The 23,884-nt window shown below is 41.0% G+C and overlaps 1 protein-coding gene and 1 pseudogene across 3 annotated transcripts in view; both read right to left on the bottom strand.

The window, feature by feature from the left end:
- EPM2A (EPM2A glucan phosphatase, laforin) overlaps positions 1 to 23,884 on the bottom strand; it is a 163,945-nt gene that overhangs the window by 83,733 nt on the left and 56,328 nt on the right. For 2 of the 3 annotated variants that reach the window (XM_047858556.1, XM_047858558.1), the window contains exon 1: positions 22,971 to 23,274. The exons of the other annotated variant lie outside the window; for it this stretch is intronic. In XM_047858556.1, the coding sequence (XP_047714512.1) occupies positions 22,971 to 23,271 (301 nt within the window). In that variant the 5' untranslated portion in view covers positions 23,272 to 23,274. Of the gene's footprint in view, positions 1 to 22,970; positions 23,275 to 23,884 lie in introns of those variants that run through there. 3 annotated transcript variants of the gene reach the window in all.
- Positions 1,253 to 2,444, bottom strand: LOC125165572 (ADP/ATP translocase 3-like; annotated as a pseudogene).

Here is a 23,884-nt window from a genome sequence, read left to right on the forward strand (position 1 = left end):
CATTCCACCATGTTGCTAAAGAATTTTTACTTTTTCCATGCTACAGAACAAGACTACTCCAGGAGACCTAGCCTGCCACTTACATTGAAGCCTCAATATTAACAGAAGTCACCAAGGAATCACTTACCAAGATTTATAAGGGTACTTGTCTTATTTAACTTATCTTGTAGAATTGATTCTCTAAGAAATTCTGACACAAAGTTAACTGATATGGAACCATGATAAAGTGTTTCTCAAACACGTCATAGACATCAAAGGAATCTGCACAACAACTTTATGATCTTATGATACACAGAATAAAATAAGCAAGCATCCATGATAATATCAGTCAAAAATGTCCAAATGAGTTTATTAAAAAAAAAAAAAAATCATTGTTAAAGCATTCACAAAAAAGCCAGTGGCAAGATTTTTATAGGTGATTTTCAACTGGTTTTAATTACCTACATCAAAGTAATTTGCTTACATCTGAACAAAATTAAGCTATCTAACACTTCCTCCCAAATGAAGCAGAAGTTCTGGACAAACCTCTCTCTTACGGTGACTGTCCTCACATTTATGTCATTAAATCTTTTTTAAATGAATGGTGACTGTTTCTCAGAATTCTTTCGGGAGATAGGGAGTACACAGGAGGAGAAAGTGGAAAGATAAGTTGGGGAGATAATGAGATTGTGATTAAATTCTTTTTTTTTTCCTGAGATTATATACAAACTATAGAATTATAGTAGAGTACAAGTGAAATACTGCCACCCAGTGGAATTATAACATAAATAAAATCTTGAAATTTGAAAAGACTGCAAAAATTCCCTATCAATTTTTAATTGGAATGATAAAGCTTAGTGATTTTCAAAGTACTTTCAAATATATTATTCCTCAAAAATAAAAGTCCAGTGGGACAGACAGCAACTGTGTAAGCACATCTTTTCCTGAGTCTGAGGTTCTAGTGGATTAAGTGACTTGACAGAGCCCTATGTTCACTGGAGCCCAAGGATGCACTCCCAGGTCAAGGCTGCTTACACCACGGAGCCCCCCTGAAAGACCCTCTGCCTACTCTTGTCCAAACAACAGTTTTGTTTTCTTTTGTTTTGTTTTTTCTCTGTGTCCCAGTTTTTATGGTTTTGCAGGAGAATGCTGGACATGAAACATAATTGCAAACATTCAGCTGTGCAAAAGAGAACAGTGCTTAAGTACAAACGGAGACATGATTTTTAAATTAAGTGCTTAAACACAACTAAGGTCCCACAAGCACCTGGACTCTAGGGTCAGTGTGGCGGAACTGCCTGTGGACTCACGAAGAGGTCCTAAATCCCCTTCCCACCCCCAGCCTCCACAACCAATACATGGAATCTGGTGCCAATGGTCCATCGCAAAGAGCTCCTTTTAGAACCTTCCCCAGTCCTCTATACGTGATCTGGCCGGGCAAGGACACTGGAATTTCTCGAATATCAGTGGTCCCTAACATAAGTATTCTACGTGATGGCCTTGGTCCCCGTGTCTGGGAAGCACACCGCTATGACTTTCTTCAGCTCGCGTACAGAACCAGCACAAAGGCGCACCCTGGCCCCCAGGACATTGGACCATGTGCCCTTGAATAAGGTTTTGCCCCCTTCGTCATGGAAGGTTTCCACCAGCAGTCGAGGGTCCCCTCGTATGTAACGTCAGCTCCTTTGTGCCCCACCGCATCATCACCCGCAGCTGCACGGTGTTGAAGGGGCAGGAGAGCCCACCTGCCGCGGCTGTCACGGTCTGGGGGTGTTCCTGGGGCCCGGGAGCATGCCTTTGGCTGGGTCGTACACGCCGAAGTAGGCCGCCGGGTGGACGATGGTAATGCCCTGCCCCGAGACACTGAAGCCGTGATCCAGGCCCCGGAGCCTGGTCATCTTTACCAGACAGTCCCCCAGGCCTTTGAACTCCTGCTCAGACTTCCCCATGTCGGCTGCCACTTGGATTCTGGCAAAATCCAGCGGGGTGAGGGGGGGGGGGGGGGGGTGTCGGGGAATGAGGCAGAGGGAGGTGGCTCCAGGTGCCCCACCTGAAGCCAGATCACCGGCAAAATAACTCCAGAAGTGCGTGCGCTTGTCCACGCCCCTCCCCCCTCCAGGAAGATCTGGCTGTACTTATCCCGGAAGGCCAGGTTGAGGGCGTGTGTGGGGAAGTAGCGGATGACATTGGCCAGGTCAGGGCAGCACGCCCTGCTCCTTGGGGATGCGCACGATGCAGTCTGCGATGCCCTTGCACCGCTGGTTGGCAGCAATCTGCTCGCACCTGCAGCAGCCACTGAGCCCGCTGATCAGGGTCATGGCCATCTTAGAGATGGTGGCAGTGAGGTCTCCAGCCAGGAAGTATTTCAGAGAAGAGAAAACAGAGACTCGGCGATTATCAAAGCTTCTCAAACATCTCCAAGGGGTCTTGGGAACATAGCTTGAAGCAGTACCCCATACTGTCATGAAAATTCTTGGAAGACTTGTATTTTTCCCTTAAAAATTCCTGTGAGATTTGTGCTCTATTCTATATTATATGCACGTGTCCTTCAACTTGAAATAATGTTTTTGTCCCCCTGAAATGTCTTTTAGACACTGTTGCTTTAAGACAATAGTGTATTTCTATTATTCACTAGTCCAGGACCACACTGAAGATGAGAAGACAGTTTTAGTATACCAGTTTGAGACACCTGGAAAGTACCTTGCTCAAGTTCATTCATTCATCAAGTATTTAATGAACACCCGCCAAATGCTAGGCATTGTTTTAGATCGTAGGGCATGCTATGATAATAAACACCTAAGTTATCCGGTCTCCTAGAAGAACAAAGGTTTATTTCTTGCCTGGGCTGGAGTTCACTGTGGATTGGCTAAGCAAGGGCCATTCTTCACATTTCATCATCTTCAGGCTGGGATCATCAGACAGAGTAGTCACTACTTGGAACATCAATAGTAATCTCCTGGCAGAGAGAAAGGAGTGCGGCAAAGCAATAGGAAGTGACACACATCATTTCCTCTTATATTTTATTAACCAAAGCAAGCCATATGACAAAGATATTCTTCTTCAACAGAGCAAAGAAGAATAATTTACCCAGAGGGAGAGGATGTGAACATTGGCAAACAATTAACAGTATGCCTTACCCCACCTTTTCCAAATATGCTGAGGAAAGGTGGTTCTGGGTAACATAAAGGATAGAGGTCAGATCTCTCAGTCTGCCAGATGGGAATTCAAGCAGTTAAAAGAAAGGGTTATCATAGAAGCCCAGAGGACTTGGAGTATGTAGATGTCAGACACATGAGATCTACACGAGTATGTATTAGACAAGTAGAAACGTATTTCGAATGTTTATAACTCTGATTTATGGTCCCAAGTCTCAGTACTAACACAGTACTTTATCAGCACAAAGTCCTGAAAGCTGCCTGTTTCTACTGCAGGATACCACATCTGATCAGAAGCAATATGGCAGGGTTGCTCAATGTACCTATAAATAAAACCATAGCCATGGAGGTGGGAGTGGTACACAAATTATATCCAGGATCAACATGTCAGGGTTGCCTAACTCAAATGTATGTCAAACCCACAACCAGTTGAGTGGGGCAACAGAGCCAGTACAGGCACTAATCGTATACAGTAAAACCTTGGTTTTTGAGCATAATTCATTCCAGAAACATGCTTGTAATCCAAAACACTTCTATATCAAGGCAAATTTCCCCATAAGAAATAATGGAAACTCAGATGATTCGTTCCACAACCCAAAAATATTCATATAAAAATGGTTACAATAGGGATACCTGGGTGGCTCAGTCAGTTGATCGTCCAATTTTGACTCAGGTCATGATCTCATAGTTCATGAGTTCAAACCACACATTGGGCTTGCTACTGTCAGCTTGTCAGCACCAGGTCTGCTTTGGATCTTCCGTCCCCCTCTCTCCCTGACACTCCCCACTCATGCTCTCTCAAAAAAGTAAGAAAAAAACACTTAAAAATGATTACAATACTGTAATATAATACAAAATAATAAAAAATACAAAATATAAAGAAAAATAAACAAATTAACCTGCACTTAACTTTGAAAACCTTCGTGGCTGCTGTGAGGGAGACAAGAGAGAGGAGGGTTACTGTGTAGGACAACTTTCTCTATCACTCACAGAAATCACTGCTGTCTATTGGCCCCATGGAATCTTCTTCTTTTCTTGCAACGTTAACAAGGAATCTATCCAATGACATTTGTTTTTGCCTCCTTTCGAGGATTTTGTGAAAATGTGACATTGCGTTGTTGTTGAATAGATTCATTGCTCACACTACTACGGCCTTATTCAGGTGGTGCTTTTCTACAAAATTTGGCACTGTTTCCCACATTTTACATATCTCCCTAATCTCATTTGAAGTAAGGGATTCGTCCGCTTTTTTCTCCTCCTCCTCTGCAGACAAGATGCAGATGTGGATTTCTTATAATATCTTGCAATTTCAGCCACTCACATACCTCATTCGTACTTCTTGATGATTTCTTTGTTAACTTCCACTGTAATCATCTCCTTCTTCTTACTGCCTTTCTTTTCAACCTTCTTCTGCATGAGGGCCATTGTACATGCTCTCATGGATGTTGACTACAGTACAGTATTAATAAACTCTTGTCATATACTGTATTTAATGTAACTGGCAATAAGGCAGCAAAGGGTCTGTATCTGCAGGCAGCCTGACATAGAAGGAAGCAAAGCACTCCAAGCTTACTCTTGTCTGGAAAAGCAAAGGACGGTCCATGGGTGCTTTTAAGGGACAGAAAATACACTAGTGCCAGTTGTGGGCACCTTCCAATGTTCCGAAAAATCACTTATTTCTGCCTAACACTGCGGCCTGAGACCAAACATCTGAGCATGGGAGATGATCACTCACAATCCCACAGAGAGAGAGAGAGAAGGAGAGAGGGAGAGAGAGAGAATGAGAACCAGTGGCTCAGTTGTGATCGTGTGACATTCAGCATCACATACTACTCATATTGCAAGACGTCGCTCATTTATCAAGTTAAAATTTATTAGAAATGTTTGCTCGTCTTGCAGAACACTCACAGGACAAATTACTTGCAGTCCAAAGTTTTACTGTATATGACTAAAACTATGTGAGTTCACTAAACTGTGTGCTACTATTTTCATAGCTCCATAAGATCTCCAGTTGGAAGACTGCATAGTATTCCTTCCCGTCGCTAATGCTGAAAGGTTGAGCCTCTGACCAGAAGCTCTAATGAAAGCCTTCATACTGAGTCCAACCAACACGGATGGCCTCGGCAGCTGCCAGAGAAAAAGAAAGCAATCTGTCCTACAATGCCACCAATGGACCATGGCAGACACCCCATAGAGATTAAGATACTAATCCCCTGTATCCCTAATCCAAGGAAATAATTATATGCCTGTATGGGTGTTGTACCTTAACCAGAAGGTTTGGTTTAGATAGATTCAATAATTTTACATCATATAATCATTTGTATTTAAGAACTGTATCATAAGTATAAATTATTTGAAGAAGCCACCTCTGATTTTCATATTATTCCACCAAAGCCAATGGAATAACAGCATGGTTCACTGCAGATCTAAGACTGCCACAACTGTGACAGAAATCCAAGAAAAGCGATAGCATTATCAAAGAGTTACATGAAATGTTGGGGGGAAATAAAGAGTCTGGGTGGCTGGAACTCTTGATTGTTTTCAGCAAGTGGCAGGAGTGCAGACAAAAGTAGATAACTGACAGATTGTGAGGAGCCTCAAAGGTCATAGTAAGAAGTTTGGATTCATTTTGTAGGAAATAAGAAATCATCAAAGAATTTTTAATCATAGATGTGACACTATCCAATTTGTATTTTAGGAAGATAATCCTGGTAGCAGTGTGGAGGAAGGACTGAATAGAGAAAGGACACAAAGGAGTTAGATCTTGTAAAAGGCCACTGAAATGCCAAGAAACCAAACCATAACAGAAGCAGTAGGATGAAAATAAAAAGAGGTGGCTGGGGGTGGGGTATGGGTTGAATGGAACTATTGCAACTTGCAGAATCCCTTACAGTGGTCTCCCAAACCACCTGGTTTTCAAAAGTACCTTGGGAAACTGTAAAATTCTTATTCCCTGGCCAGTCTCAGAACTATTAAATCAAAATCTCTTAAGGATGTAGACTAGGAAATGCTGGTCACACCCCAGGGGTTCACGATGTAATCAGCCCAGCCTAAGAAGTTATGCTTCTACAAACTTACTTAAGTGACTGAGCTAGTGTCTTTAAATCATGAAAGTACGAATGAAGAATGTATAATCAGTTACAAAGAGCCCCATATTGTATGGTGCCATTTATATGAAATGTTCAGAATAGGCAAATGAACAGAGACAGAAAACATATTACTGCATTTGCCAGAGGATGGAGGAAGGAGGAATGGGGATTGATTTGTTGTGAAAACGTTGGAGAATTAATGTTAATTACACAACGTTGTAAATATACTAAAAACCACTGAATTTTACGCTTAAAGGGGTGAATTTTATGACATGTAACTTAGATCTCAATAAAACTCCTTTTAAATAAATGAATTTCTAGATTCCACCTTTGGAGATTCCATAAATCTGCAATTGACTCAAGAATCTGTATGTTTAAAAAGCTCACCAGGTTGGGGCAAGTCATGGTTCATGGGTTCGAGCCCTGCATTGGGCTCACTGCTATCAGCACAAAGCCCACTTCAGATCCTCTGTTCCCCTCTCTGTCTGCCCCTCCCCCGCTCACTCTCTTGCTCGCTCTCTCTCTCTCAAAAATAAATAAATAAATAAATAAAAACATTTTTTAAATGTTTTTAACATTTTAAATTTTTTTTTTTTCTTTCAACGTTTATTTATTTTTGGGACAGAGAGAGACAGAGCATGAACGGGGGAGGGGCAGAGAGAGAGGGAGACACAGAAGCGGAAACAGGCTCCAGGCTCTGAGCCATCAGCCCAGAGCCCGACGCGGGGCTCGAACTCCCGGACCGCGAGATCGTGACCTGGCTGAAGTCGGACGCTTAACCGACTGCGCCACCCAGGCGCCCCGTTTTTAACATTTTAAAAGCTCACTGGGTCAATGAAAACAATCAACAAAACTAAAAGGCAACCAACAAAATGGGAAAAGAAATTTGCATTAACATATATGATTTTAGTATCCAAAATCTATAATGAACTTATCAAACTCAACACCCAAAAAATGAACAACCCAGTTAAGAAATGGGCAGAAGATGTGAAAGACATTTTTCCAAAGAAGACATCCAGATGGCTAACAGACACACGAAAAGATGCTCAACACTACTCATCATCAGGGAAATACAAATCAAAACCATGATGAGATACCACTTCACACCTGTCAGAATGGCTGAAATTAACAACACAAGAAAAATAGGTGTTGGCAAGGATGCGAAGAAAGGGAACCCTCTTGCACTGTTGGTGGGAATGCAAAATGGTACAGCCACTCTGGAAAACAGAATGGAGTTTCCTCAAAAAACTAAAAGTAGGGGTGCCTGGGTGGCTCAGTTGGTTAAGCATCTGTCTTCAGCTCAAGTCATGATCTCCTGGTTCATGGGTTCGAGCCCTGTGTTGGGCCCTGTCCTGACAGCTCAAAGCCTGGAGCCTGCTTCGGATTCTGTGTGTCTCTCACTCTCTGCTCCTCTCCTGCTCATGCTCTGTCTCTGTGTCTCAAAAATAAATAAATGTAAAAAAAAAAAAAAATAGAACAACACTATGATCCAGCAGTTGCACTATTAGGTATTCACCCAAAGGATACAAAAATACAGATTTGAAGGCATACATGCAGCCCAATGTTTATAGCAGCATTATCAACAATAGCCATACTATGGAGAGAGTACAGATGTCCATCGACTGCTGAATGGATAAAGAAGATGCGTGTGTGTGTGTGTGTGTGTGTGTGTGTGTGTATACACACACACATATACATACTGGAAATTAGCCATCAAAAGGAATGAAATCTTGCCATTTGCAATGACATGGATGGAGCTAGAATGTATTAAGCTAAGTGAAATAAGTCAATCAGATAAAGACAAATATCATACAATTTCACTCATATGTGGAATTTATTTTTTAATGTTTATATTTGAGAGAGAGAGAGAGAGAGAAAATGTGAGCGGGGAGGGGTAAAGAGAGAGGGGAACAGAAGATCTGAAGTGGACTTTGTGCTGACAGCAGAGAGCCCAATGCAGGCCTCAAACTCAGGAACCATGAGATCATGACCTGAGCTGAAGTCAGACACTTAACTGACTGAGCCACCCAGGTATCCCTCCTCATATGTGAAATTTAAAAAACAAAACAGATGAACAGATGGGAAGCATGGGGGCGGGGGGGGGGGGGGAGAGAAGGAAACAAACCACAAGAGACTCAATGATAGAAAACAAACTGAGGGTTGATGGAGGGAAGTAGGTGAGGAATGGGTTAGATGGGTGATGGGTATTAAAAAGGGCACCTGTTGTGATGAGCACTGGGTGTTGTTTATAAATGAGGAATCACTGAATTCTACTTCTGAAATCAATATTGCACTGTATATTAACTAATTAATGCACCAGGTGATCCTAATGCTCAGTCAGGTTAGGGAATCACTGATGCATCTAGAAAATTCACTACAGAGTTCCCTGAATTACACTTGCAGAAAAAGAAAAGATGCCAACAGCAGTGGCTCAAAATGAACAAAGCAGAGAGAAAGGCTGTCCCTGCCTCAGTCCTCCAGGCCTCAGGAAAGAAGGCCCTACTCACCCCCCCACAGAGGATGCCCCCCTCCCTCCTGCAGTCCCCATTCCCACCTCCCTCACCAGCTGCCCCCAAAGCACTCTCCCCTGTACAGCTCAGCCACCCATCACAGGCCTTCCAGGGAGTCCTATCTCAAAAGGCCTAACCACTTAAATGCCTTTGAACCCCAGACTTCGGCTTTTCCCTTGTCACTCTAATAAAACCATGATTCTCACATCTGGCTGATTTCTAAAAATAATTCTGATGCTTTTACTTTCACAATTACAGAAAAAAATAATGAGGGAAGATCCTCTTTCTTTAAATACCAGGTTTGTTTAAAACACTATCCCTTCTATAAAGACTTCCCTAACCCCTCTCCCATTCCTGAATTCTTACTGGGATGATACTTCCTCCCCATCACTGCATATAGATTTTCAGATTTCTGTCACAGTCCCTCCTTGATTATAAATCTTTGCCTTCTCAGCTAGAATATAAATCTCTTAAGTTCAAGAGCTGTGAATTTTTCACTGTTGTTTCCAAGCACCTATTACAATTCCAGGTGGGTAACTGAGCCTCAAAATTGTGTTGAGTTGAATATGTGAATCAAACACCTATTCTGATTTGTTAGGATTTTTTTCTAATTGAGGAAGGGAAAGTTATATACATCCTTTCTCAATGGCTAATACCAAAATAAGGTTTTAAACAAGACTAAAATGTGAAGTTTAGTGAAATTAATACATTTTTATTTTCATAGTATTTTTTTTCATCTTTGTAATAGCAGAGTACCTAAAAGAGTTCCCTGTTTTAAGTCTGATTTGGATTATGTCTCTCTACATTCCTCACACCTAATTAGATCGATTCACTAATGAATTCTAAGTGCATCTCTCTGAAAAATAATAAAACCTCTTCAACTACAATCAAAAGACATCATCAAGTAAAAATTGCAGATTCAAATTTCCAAACAGAATAAGTAAAGACTGAAGCTTTTGCAAAAATGTATACACAGTTTGGGGGTAAAGTGCTTTTCTAAGAAAATTTTTATAGGATACTCCCTCATTGCAAATAAATGCAAAATATCACTAAAAAACGATAAGCATAAATAAGCCAGTGATAAAATCCTGTCAATATTTTAATATAAAATAATTATTACTTCCATTTACAAAGCATATTCATATGTATTAGCTCAATACTTCTTCATAATTATTCTGAACTGGTGTTAAAGCGATGCTTTAAGCCAATATGTTTCTGTATTCAACATTCAGAATCCGCACAACCTCAGAACTTAATAGACTATATTGAGATTAGCTCTGAATATAAGATCATGGAAATAACAGTGTAACCTCCAAATACAATCTTCGGTGAATGGGAGTCCAAAATTTCTCCAGCTCTGGAATTGTTCTGGGTAACGGTCGTCACGCTCCTCAAATAGATTTTTTTAGTGATTTCAGTCAATGATGAAGGTAATAAATTGGTACTTTATAGCAAAAGACATGAATCTAAATACTATAGTAACTTTTTCCAAAGGCACAAATAGTTCATAAAATCTACAAATATAGCATCCAGAAATTTTGGCAATCATAAGTGAAATGTTGATAAAAATCTTCTTTGCTCATGGACATAATATAGAATTATGACAACATAATATAATATATTACATCATTATAATTATAATATAATATAATACAATATAATAACTATAATATAAAATTATAGTTTACTAAACTGAAAAGAAAATGATTTCACAGTAACCGTTTATCTAATTCTCTATGGTTTAATTAGCTAAAATTCAGGATAAAGCTCTATGTTATGTTAATGTGACATTATGATTTAACAGTTAAAAACATGAAGGTCATAGAACTGAAAATGTTAAGCTTCTCACTCGGTGCATACTGGCTGTACTACAGACCTACGCTGGCTGGACGCAGCCCAGGATCCCACCATCGGAGGAAAAAACAGAGAACTGTCCAGATAACAATATTCAAGTTGAGGATCTCGGAATAACAGAACATTTTAATGAGCCTTCCTGTGCAGAAGCCGATAGCAAGACCTAAGCGACGCCCAGCGAGGGGACCTGACCCGCCAGCAGAGCCTGAGTCTTTTGCAGAAAGTTGAAATCTCCTCTGACGTTTCTCATCTCATTAAGTCCAACTGTAAATCTTTTCCTCACTCCCTCTCGCATCCCAAATACTCATGAGCATTATTTTTACACAAAGAAACACAGTGAAATATAAAATCTCCACTATATGCATTTTATTTTCCCAAATTAAACAACATAAAGTATGTTATACTTGTTTAAAATGTTTAAATTATTTTCTTATTATTTTTTATTTTGAGAGAGAGAGCAAGCAAGGGAAGGGCAGAGAGATAGGGAGAGAGAGAAAATCCCAAGCAGGCTCCACACTGCCCATGCAGATCCCAACACGGGCTCAAACTCACAAACCATGAGATCATGACCTGAGCCAAAATCGAGTCGGATGCTTAACCCTATACTTGTGCCCCTACACTTGTTTAAATTAATGCTTTATCCAACTGATTATTTTGTTTCTTTAGGAGCAGCAAAGAACATTTTTAAGATTGTAGTCAATGTACCACCTTTAAAAAGAAAGAGTTCATAACTTTTCTCCCTCCACACTGTGTGAGCATGCGACATATTTTTTCTTTAACCTACCCTAAAACTAGAACCTCATTCTGCTTCTAGGGGACATAAACAAATCGTATAAAAGCAGCAAGAATTTTCATTTCAGCTCTCATTAACTCTCTGGCAAATGATAGAGGATCAGGTACTCGGGGAGATTGAATAAGAAACTGCAATAATATCTACTCCTGGATTATTTTCCTCCTGTCTAGTACAACTGGTTTGGATCCACAAGGCAAGGAAATGCTTGCCATTTTGGTTTGAAGATCCTTCTTGATGTGGTTAAAAATTCGGGTCATTTTGGCTGATACAACACAAAAAAGAATGCTCTCAAGAAAAAGGAGTTGGGGAGCCACCGAGAGAATGTCAAGAGAAGGATCATTTGGAGTAAGTAGAGTATCAACTCACTTCCCCATTCTTTCTCATTCTCTGTCAAGTCCCTTCTCGCGGATAATACAGAGATATCCCAGATCTTACACAGCCAGCACGAACTCTTTCTCATCTGTAAAGTCCCACAGTTAAGAGTTTGTAGATGGGATATTAAAATTCATTCACCAAATTCCCATGCCCTGCTTAGTGCTGAATCATGCTTAAAAGAAGCTGTTTCCCACAGCCAGCATTTCCCATAGGTTAGCACCGTGTGAGCTTAGATTATCCACTAAACCTCTTTTGACCCCACTTTCTCCATCATAAAATGAAATCATCACACAATAATTTCAGGTGACCAAGAAACAGTAAAGTTGCATTATAATTTTTAGGTGGAATTTTTCATTCAACAGTAATAAACTATTACCAAAATAAATCTTTCTTGACCATGTCATATGTCACTCTTCAAAGGTTTCCTTATCCTTGTCATTCATATCTCATTACACTATTCTCCTGTAATGCTCTACCAGGCCCCTCTGTGTGTACTGCCTTTTTAATGATTCCTTAACTTTGATTCCTTCCTTTTTGATGGTTCCTTTGAGTGTAGTAAGCAAAACTGTGTTCTTGAAAGACTCTCACCTCATAATGGATGAAACAAAGGACCAAGGTCATACTTAGGAGATTGTTCTTCTACTCAAAGTTTATCCAATTAAAATTGAGTGCACCGTATCCACAAAACTCAGCTGCAACGTGGATGATATCCCTTATTCAGTACATGTCCATCTATCCTCCACTCAAACCAAGTCTTCCCCAAGGTATAGCATAGCTGGAGTAGAAGCAGAAGTAGAAATAGGAAAGGCAAGTAATATTGGGAAGATGTAGCATAATCTAGAATATAATCCATTGTATGGATTAGTCAAATATTACACAAAACTGCTGCTTCTATGAACATAAACTTTCTTCAAGATCAATGAATTTTTTATTGAAAATGGAAAGACCAAGGTAATTCAGCTGCTATAAATTGTTGGCTATCTTAAAGTGATAGCTACTACTTTCTTCTAGGCACTTTATGAACTAGTCCTCGTAACAACCCTAGTACAGTTTTTAATCATCCCTTTTTAGAAAGGAAGCAAACAAACTTATGGGGTTAAGTAATTTATATAAGGTTATACAAGTCTGTGGCAGAATCTGATGTCTGATCAGAGTTTATCCTATTCCAAACACTTGTTCTTTCCACTGTGCTGTGGTATCCCTTCATATTACCTTCTAAATACATGTCTTTTATCTAGAATATAGAAAACAGTGAAGTAGGCATAGGGCAAGTTTTCCCACCCAAAGACAACTGATAACCTTCTTTAATAATTTAGAATGTTAATAATAACAAATTAGATATTAGAAAAAATTTACTACACGTTGTGGGTTGAATTGTGTCCCCAAAAATTCATATGTTGAGATCCTACCCTTCAGTTCTTCTGAATATTATCTTATTTCGAAACAGTACCTTTATAGTAGTAGTCAACTTTAAAATGAAGTCACTGGGATAGGCATTAATGCAATGTGACTGGTGTCCTCATAAAGAGCGAAAATTTGGACAGAGAGATGCATAGAGAGAAGATCAAGTAAGGATTAGGGAAAAGATGACCATCTACAAGCCACGGAGAAAGGCCTTGGACAGATCTTTCCCTCACACACCTCAGAAGAAACCAATCCTGCTGAAACTCTGATTTGGGACTTCTAGCCTCCAGAACTATGAGAAAATAAATCTGTTGTTTAAGTCATCCAGTCTGTGGTAATTTGTTATGGTACCCCTAGAAAACTAATACGTTATCTTAAAATATAAAGTTATGCATGTTGATTTGTTTAAGCTCCTTAAATTATAAGAGATTATTTAAAAATTAGAAATGTTCATGTCATTTCTACTTTAACATAATCATTGTTGTGGCACAAAAAGTAATATGAAATGAAGATAAATTAATTTTTGAAGAGAAAAAAAGAGTGGAGTAAAAATAGTGATAATTTGAATGTTGAACTTATGGCCATTAACATCTAAAACTATAAACCGAGACAGAGTGTTACTGAGTAGGGACAAAATTTAATGCCAGGTTCTAAGTAGAGTTAAGGATCTTCAGCATTAAAGAAAACAAGGAGGGGTGCCTGGGTGGCTCAGTCAGTTGGGCGGCCGACTTCAGCTCAGGTCATGATCCTGCGGTCTGTGAGTTCGAGCCCCGCATTGGGCTCCATGCTGACAGCTTGCAGCCCGGAGCCTGCGTTGGATTCTGTGTCTCCCTCTCTCTCGGCCCCTTCCCCATTCGCACTCTGTCTCTCTCTCTGTCTTTCAAAGGTGAAGAAATGTTAAAAAAAATTTTTTTTGATTAAAAAAAAAAAGAAAGAAAACCAGGAAAACAACCTAATTTTAACAAGAAAAATACATATATTAGACTCTGTATGTGTGTGAATCCATGTACATATAAATACACACACACATAAATATATTAGAAATAAACAACAAAATCAAGAATTACTGGGGTGCCTGGGTGGCGCAGTCGGTTAAGCGTCCGACTTCAGCCAGGTCACGATCTCACGGTCCGTGAGTTCGAGCCCTGCGTCAGGCTCTGGGCTGATGGCTCAGAGCCTGGAGCCTGTTTCCGATTCTGTGTCTCCCTCTCTCTCTGCCCCTCCCCCGTTCATGCTCTGTCTCTCTCTGTCCCAAAAATAAATAAACGTTGAAAAAAAAATAAAAAAAAAAAAAAGAATTATTTTGTGGGGCATCTGGGTGGCTCAGTTGGTTAAGCATCTAATTCTTGATTTCAGCTCAGGTCATGATCTCACAGTTCGTGAGTTTGAGCCCGAAGTTGGGCTCTGTGCTGGCTCTTTCTCTCTCTTTCTCAAAAATAAATAAACATATTTTTAAAAAGAATTGTTCTGCAAAGTTTTAAAAAATATGCTAGAAAAATATCTACCTGCAAACTTTTAAAAATCAGTCCAAGACTTCTTCTCTTTCCTGTTAAAGTAACAACTAAAACAATGGTACAATATATGAAACAACTGCTTTCAAATGCTGAACAAAAGGCAGCACAGGACTATAATTTCTGAGAGAAGAGAAAGAAACAAGGCGAACAATATGAATGCCATGGATTTCTACTTATAGAGAATTTCTGAACCATGACACAGGGATAGGATTCCAAATAGAACTTAATGGTACCTGCAATTGAGAAAACAGAAATACAAATATGGGGAGAACAGGGTGAGTAGAATTTGTAAGAACAAATTCCAGAAATGAGAAAGCAATGAAGAGAAAGAGTTCGATAAATCTTCACTAAAGTCTCCTAGATTCTTCGGCTTCGTGCCAATCTGTGGATGCATAAAATGAAATTTGATAGAGCCATACAAAGGACAAATGGCAAGCCATACAAAAAACAGAGTATATTTCTGAATATCGTATGCTAAAGACTTGGCAGAGCTAATACAGAACCGAGAAACATGTGCATTTCCATCAGGGTGAGGAGATCTTACTTAATACATGGGGCATTCAAAAGAGAACATAGAAGGGTCATTGTTTAGTAGTGGGGCTAAATTAGCCCTACACTAAAAACTACTATATACCTATATAAACCTTATAAACCTTCAAGATAAACTTCAAAGGTAACAAACTAATTCACAAATAACTGCCAGAAAAAAAATTTGAAATTCTAAAACAATGTAAAACCACAATGTCCAGCATCCAAACAAATATCAATAGATATGGAAGTCAATTTCCTTCTATGTATCAGCAATGAACAATTGAAATTGAAAATTGAAAAGTGTTTTGGAGCACCTGGGTGGCTCGGTCGGTTGAGCGACCAACTTCACCTCAGGTCATGATCTCATGGTTCATGGGTTCGAGCCCCACTTTGGGCTCTGCACTGACAGCTCAGAGCCTGGAGCTTGCTTCTGATTCTGTGTCTCCCTCTCTCTCTGCCCCTCCTCCACTCATGCTCTGTCTCTCTCTGTCTCAGAAATAAATAAACATTAAAAAAAATTTTTAATAAAACAAATAAAATAAAATGGAAAAGTTTTTAAATACACCCTTTAAAATAACAGCCCTCCCAAAAACAATGTATAAACCTAACAAAACATGTACAGGATCTGTATGTGAACAACTACAAAACACTAATGAAAGAAATCAAAGAAGACCTAATTAAATGGAGACGTATTCCAGGTTCATAGATTAAAAGACTCAGTACTGTTAAGATGTCAGTTTTACTGAACTTGATATATAGTCAATGCAATCTCAACCAAATCACAGCAAGCTATTTTGTAATAACAACAAATTGATTCTAAAATGTAAGTGAAAAGGCAAAACATCAAAAAGACTCAACACAATACTGAAGAAAACAAAGATGGAGGGCCCATACTATTAATGTTTCAAGATTAGCCTAAAACTACTGTAACCAACCCAGTGTGATGTGGGTGAAAGAATGGGCACATAGAGCAGTGCAAATACAGTCGACTGAGTTTTAAAAGGCACATCAAAAAAGGAAAGACAAAGTTTTCAACAAATAGGGCTGGAACAATTGGATGCCCACATGAAAACCAAAAAAGAACCTAGACACAGGCTTTGTATCATAAATAAAAATTAACACAAAATGGATTATACACCTACATGTAACATGCCAAACTATAGAAAGCTTCTAGAAGATAACACTGAAGGAAATCTAGATAACCTGGACTTAGAAATGAGTTTTTTATTCAAAACCAAAAGCACAATCCATAAAAGAAAAAAAAAAAAAAGATAAGTTGGACTGCATTAAAGTTTAAAGGTTTACATTGTATATAATACTGTTAAGAAAATGAAAAGACAGGTAACAGGGAGGAAATATTTGCAAATCACCTATCACTTTAGAATTGTATCCAAATATTCAAAGAACTGTTAAAAGTCAGCAATAAGAAAACAAACAACCTACCTAAAAAAGTGGAGAAGACATCTGAGCAGACACCCACTTAAGGACATTACAGATGACAAATAAGCATATAAAAAGATGCTTCACATCATTTATTATTAGCAAATTGCTAATTTAAAAAATCAGAGGGGTGCCTGGGTGGCTCAATTGGTTAAGCGTCAGACTTCGGCTCAGGTCATGATCTCATGGTTCGTGAGTTTGAGCCCTGCATCGGACAGCACAGAGCCTGGAGCCTGCTTCAGATTCTATGTCTCCCTCTCTCTCTCTGCCCCTCCCCTGCTCATGCTCTGTGTCTCTCAAAAATAATAAATAAACATTTTTTAAAAATTTAAAAATCAGGGGAGCCTGGGTAGCTCAGTCAGTTAAGCCTCTGACTTCAGCTCAGGTCATGTTCTTGCAGTTTCTGAGTTCGAGCCCCGCATGGGGCTCTGTGCCGACGGCTCAGAGCCTGGAGCCTGCTTCAGACTCTGTGTCTCCCTCTTTCTCTCTATGCCCCTCCCCGATTCACGCTCTCTCCTTTTCAAAAATAAACATTAAAAATTTAAAACTCAGAGACTACTGCACACCTGCAAGAATAGTTAAAATCCAAAAAATTAACAAAATCAATTGCCGATGAGGATGTGTAGCAATAGGAAGTCTCATTCATTGCTGGTAGAAATGAAAAATGCTAGAATCACTCTGGAAGATGGTTTGACAGTTTCTTCTAAAGCTCATTCTAGCTTTATATGATTGGCAAAGCCATTCTTAAATATTTTTCAAAATCTTTATTATGTGTATATAAAAACTTGCACATCACTGTTGACGGCGGCTTTACTCACAATCACCAAGTGAAAAGAAGTGTGTGTTTTGGACAGGAGAAGACTGACCTGAAGTTACAGCTTTCTAGATAAAAGGGATACTCATGGCTGACACTTCCACTCTTCTCTCTCCTCCCATATTCCACTGGATGCAGAGGTGGTGATAAGAGCGGCCGCTGGTGTCTTGAGGAAAAAGCCAAGGAAATATGATGACCCCTCTCCTGACATCCATGAGCTGTGGACCATCACCACCTCCATCTATCTATGTACTTTCTGTAGCAGAAAATTTAACTCTTATGCGTTTAAGCAACTGTTGTGTTTTCCTGATAACCTCCCGTTAACCACCGTATTCTAACCTGTCCGTGAAACACTACACACTTTTGGGGGGACGTGTTCCTCCTCAACTCCAAGAAGGGTTTGCTGTTGACAGTGCTCATCGTACTCCCACCTCCTTGGCAAGAAGGATTGGTTCAAGAAAGGTGAATTCCAGTTTTCTCCCCCCCCCCCAGTTTTCTTTTTTTTCTTTTTAACATTTATTCGTTTTTTGAGAGAGAGAGCTTGAGCCGGGGAGGGGCAGAGAAAGGAGACCCAGAATCCAAAGCAGCTTCAGGCTCTGAGCTGTCAGCACAGAGCCCGACACCAGGCTCCAACTCACAAACTGTGAGATCTTGACCTGAGCCGAAGTCCGACATTTAACCCACTGAGCCACCCAGGCGCCCCTCCCACACGTTTTACTAACTAGAGCTGTCAGGGAAGAACATTTTTTTCTTCTCTGGCTTTGAGTGTGTAAGCCTGGAGCTCCCTGTGGGGAAATCTAGCTTGGTAGAGTTTGCTTGAGAGAATGAAGTCCAAACCAGAGTAAAGCAAACCCAAGGGGGAAGAGAGAGAGCTGGAGAGCAAGTGAGGAGACCTCTGTCTGGTTAAATTCCATGCTTCTTTTAGTTTGGTTATATGAGTTAATAATGATTTCTTTTTTTTTTTTTTAAGGCTCATTTACACTCAGTTTTCTATTACTTGCAATCAGAGTCTAGGCCAATATAACTAATGTAATGTTAAATTATAAGATGAAGTATGAGGAAAGGAAGAGGCATGAGAAAGATTAAGAGAGGAGTTAGGGAAGATTTCTAAAATAAAGCAACAGGTAAGAAGAGATCTAACAAATAAACAGACGCAAACCTGGAGAAGACTGGAAGAAAAGAAGGTTTCCCACATGGCTCCTCCCAGCCCACCCTATCAGCAACATGAATTCAGTATGCCCTAAACATAGAAAGGAGAGGTCTTTCTGGAAAGATCTTGAGACATCTATGGATCCACCCAGTAGAGGTAAAGGTAAAAACAAAACAAAACAAAAACAAACAAACAAACAAAAGCAATTCCATTTAGGAATAAATAAGCTAAAATATCTTTCCACATAGTAAAGTTTGGTTTGCTTGTTTGTCTGTTTTTACTTGCTAATTGTAAGGACCTGGAGCTGGCTGGCTCCCCAGCCTCACACCCTAAGGAAGGAAACCTCTCTGTGCAAAATGTGTCAAATTACACAGTATCCCATGCATGACCTCCCATGTAGAGGGGATCTGGGGTAAGCATAAGCAACTTCAAAACAAAACCAGCCCACCTACCTATACTAATCCACATAGCCTTTATTCATAAAAATGAATGGTCATCCAAGGATTACCAGATATTTGAGGAAAATCTGTAGTATAAAAAAACAATTGCCTATAGAGAAAAATAAATAAATGCAAGACAGAAACAACTTTCAATCAATTCTATCTAATGTCATCATCGGAAAGATTCGGTTATTAATTGTATCCATATAGGAAGAAAAGCAGTTCCTAAAAAAGAAATCAGAGAATAACAGAAAAAATGTGGAAGATTAAAAATATGATTACCAAAAAAAAAAAAAAATTCCAGTGTAAGGACTAAATCATGGAATGGCTACTATTAAAAACCAAACACTGAGGGGTGCCTGGGTGGCTCAGTGGGTTAAGTGTCTGACTTCAGCTCAGGTCATGATCTTGCAGTTCTTGAGTTCAAACCCCACGTAGGGTTCTATGCTGACAGCTCAGACCCTGGAGCCTGTTTTGAATTCTGTGTCCCTCTCTCTGCCCCTCCCTCCCCTCTCAAAAATAAATAAACATTAAAAAAAAATTAAAAACCAGGGGCGCCTGGGTGGCTCAGTCAGTTAAGCGTCTGACTTTGGCTCAGGTCATGATCTCGTGGTCTGTGAGTTCAAGCCCCGCGTCAGGCTCTGTGCTGACTGCTCAGAGCCTGGAGCCTGCTTCAGATTCTGTGTCTCCCTCTCTCTCTCTGACCCTCTCCTGTTCATGCTCTGTCTCTCTCTGTCTCAAAAATAAATAAACGTTAAAAAAAAATTTTTTTTTAATTAAAAACCAAACAGTGATCTGAGAAACACTGTCAGGAAAATCCATCCAAACACAAAACATAGAAAATACAAGACAAAATTTAAGAGATACGTACATATATGCAGAAGGTACAATATATGGGTAACAGATATTTCAGAGGGAAGAACAAAGAAAACAGGGGAGGAAATGAAAAAATAAAAAATTTCCCTGAGTTCAAAGAAAGAATTCCTGAAATTGAAACAGCCAACCAATTAACTGTCAAGGAATATAAACAAAAGAGACTCAGATAAATCCTGGTAAAATAACTTAAGGAAAGCTTGTAAAGCTTCAAAAGGGGAGGAAAAAAATAAACAGACTGCCTACAATGGAATGGGCTTAGTTTGGCGTCACAATTGTCAATTACAACGGGTGCTAGAAGGCGCTGAGGCAACGGCTTCTAAGGGAAAATTAATTTGAGACTAGAAAACTCTACCAAATGATCAAGTGTGAGGGCAAAATAAAGATATCCTCAGGCATTTAAGTATTCAGGTATTTAACCTCTCAGATAGGTTATCTCTCATTTACTGTTTCTTCAAAATTATTTTAGGATACAATCCAACAAAATGAGTAAGATATTAGAAAGAGGAAGACACGGAATCCCAAACAATGTAACTAACACAGGGGGTTCAACTAAGAAAAGAAAAAGAAAAAAGTCCCAGATAGCTGTGCTCAGAAAGCTTTGTATCAGTGAAAATTAGAATAACCCCAATTTTTCAAGGACAAATATTTTCAAAGAGTGAGAAATCTGTATCCATCAAATACTTAAGCTGGGAAATTCTGATGATCAGTGTGGGTCTTCTGCTAAAACAATTAACTAGAAATTTTAAAACAAGTTGTAGAAGAACATTACCACCCAAATACAAAGTTTAAGTAAACTCTAATCGTAATTTACAGCAGAAGAGCAGAGAATTTTTCCTTCCGGTGGCACAGGTTCCGTGTCACAAAATTATATTTCCTTTTTAATGAGACTAATTGCACTACTTGGTTCTGCAGTAGTTATTTCCCAATCATAACAGTAAAGGTAATAATCACTAACACTTAACACTTAATGTAAGTCCTATTCTAATTCCTTTAGATTTTAGTCAGCTTGGTTCTTTCAACAACAGAACAGTAAGGTTTAGTAACTTGCCCAAGGTCACACACAGGTCAGTGACCCCAGGCATTCTGGCTCCAGAATCCTACAACACCTCTCATAATGCTGTTTGTTAATTTACCATTCTTAGAATCAAGTTACCAATCTAAAACAAGAAGGAATAGTAACAATTGTAAAACAAAATATAAATTATACAAAACTTACCAGTGTAGAGAAAATAATTAACCAAAGTAAGGAGAGAGAGGAGCATGTGTAAGTCGGTTATTTTTGTCATCCTCTTACACAGGAGTAACTTTCCATATAATAGAATTCTAACACAGAAATTTCTATGTAATAGAAAGACAACAATGATATAAATATATAATTTTTATATCAAAGAATAATATAAAAATCAGCAAAGATGAGAAAGATAATGAACTTAAATTCTTCATATTTCACAGTAAGTATGATGGCTAAATTTATGGGTATACAGTGGCTGTCGATTTCTAATTTTAAAATATTACATTTGATTTACCTAGTAACTCAGAAAATCTAAGCTCGGAAAAGTTAAACTTAATACATTAAGAAATAGCAATAATAAGCAAATTATTTCGAACTCTGAAAAGAATATCAGAAGAGCTAAAAACAGAAAAGGAGAGGGACTAGGGAAGGGTAAGTCTTTAATTTTTAATAAAATGACCAGATATTTTACTGGGAAAAAATTAGTATATAATGTCATTAATAAAAGTAGTATCCTACTAAAGTATCCTACTAAAGTAGTATCCTACTGAAGTATCCTATAAAGAAGGGCATATAAACCGGTGAGGCTACCTTTCAATTCTGGCATGGTAATACAAAGTAACAATAAATGCCACCGGGCCATAAAACCCAGTGGGACAAGGATAATATATAAACGTATTACAGAATACTCAAGCTCTTTACTGATTCTTTGTTTCCACACCATTATGACTAAATGGCCCATTTTTGTCATATAAACTTCTACAGAGACATTCATTTCATCATCGTTAGACAACTCCTGAATCGCACCTACTCCAATCCTGTACTTTGCACACCACACTTAAGAGAAATTGCCATCTGAATTCACACATCGCTGGCGGGAGTCCACATTGGTAGAACCTTTTCAGGGTATAATTTGGCAGTCCTTTTTGAAACGTAAAATATGGCCACACTTTGACCCAACAATTCCCCTTGGCAGAATCCACCCCACCGCAACACTCCCAAACACTCAAAGACAGCTGCACACATTAAGCTATTACTGTTTATAGCAAAGGAGAAAGAGACAACGTAAATGCACCCAAGTTAGATGCAGACTATCTTGTTGCCATTTAAAAAGCCAAACACATCTCTATGGGGTGACACTAAAAAGCATCCGCAACGTATCGTTAGGCGAGAAAAGGCAAGGCGTAGAATCCTCTATTACACGATCTGCGCGTGAGATAGATACATAATAGGTTGACGGACACATATACTGGGCAGTTGGCAGTGGGCTTAAGGTGTGCGGAGCAAACAGTAAGTTTTTACCTTGAAAGTTGGCTGTTTTCACAACTACGTATACTGTGTGTATAGCCTAAGAAACCAGAGTCTGGCCGAAAAGAGAAGCACTCAACGTGTTTGCAACTCGCTCACTCTCAGATCTAAGAGGGGAAGGAAGCGCGAGGATGAGCGAGCAGGCCAGCTCCTCCGGTTGGGTGATGTCTCGGCGAACGAGGCGGGAAAGCGAGGACACAGAAACCACTAAGGCGGAGCTGACGGGCGAACCCGGGAGCGACCGGAGCGCGGGGGACACACACTGGGCACTGGGTGCTGGGTGTGCGGGGAAGAGGGCGGAGGGTCGGGGAGCAAAGGCGAAAGGGGCGCGCTGGGCCCGGCTCTGCCGGGCGGCCGCGAAGGGTCAGCCCGGGGCACCCGGGGAGTTCGGGGCGGCTTTCGAAGGCCGGGAGGGGGCGCGCAGCGGGCCCCGGCCGAACGCCCCAGGCCGAGGCGGAGCCCCGAGCCCCCGGTCCGCGCTCGGGGACGGCCGCCGGGTTCCAGTACCTTCCCAGGAGAGCTCGCCTCCCGGCTCCCGCTTCAGGAACTTGTACCAGAACGTGTCCACGCGGCCCGGCTCCGCCCCGTCCTGCGCCGCCTCCTCGGGCGCCAGCTCCACCTCCCCGAGCCATAGGCCCGGCTCCTGCAGCGCCAGCGCCCCGGCGCCCGCAGCCGTGCCCGCCGGCCTCAGGCGCACGGCCCCGCGCGGCTCCCAGCCCCCCAGCTCGGGCCGCGAGCCCACGACCAGCAGCTCCGGCCCCCGCCCGGCCACCGCGGGCGGCACCACCACCCCGAACCGGAACCGCATGGCGGCGGGCGGCGCGGCTGCGGTCCCCGTGTCCCCGCGGCCGGCGGACGTGGCCCGAGCGCGAGGCGGCCGCGGCGATTGGGCGGCGGCGCGGGGGGCCTGGTCGCCAGGGGCCGGGGCGCCGGCGGGGACACGTGCGAGGATGCACCTTTTTTGGGCTGCATCACGCGGCCCAGGAGCCGGGGCCTGCTCCAGCCCGGCCTGTGGCGGCGGGAGAAGTGGGCTCCGCCGGGGAAGGGCGCTTGCCCTGGCCGGCCGCCTGGTCCTGCAGCGCGGCTCCGCCGGGCGGCTGGGGACGCGGCGGAGGGAAGGCAGGGGAGGCCAACCCGGGTTAGGAAACGTATCAGAAGCCCCGCGAGTTTCCAGTCGTCTTTCCCCAGGCCCCAAAATTATCTTTGTGCCGGTCGTAACGAACAAAGGAGTGGCCGGTAGTGAAGTTAGGGGAAGATCCCGGACCAGGTATCTGGAGAGCTCCGGCCCTTAAACTCGCCTTGCGCCTCTGGTTATTTGTAAATCGAAGGTATAAAATAACTGATGTTGAAAGACGCTGCTAGCTCTTGAAGGTCGATCTGATTGCTGGAAGAGGCGCCATTCGACCCATATAATACCCTCT

Source organism: Prionailurus viverrinus, chromosome B2, assembly GCF_022837055.1.
Source record: "Prionailurus viverrinus isolate Anna chromosome B2, UM_Priviv_1.0, whole genome shotgun sequence".
Classification (NCBI taxonomy): Eukaryota; Metazoa; Chordata; class Mammalia; order Carnivora; family Felidae; genus Prionailurus; species Prionailurus viverrinus.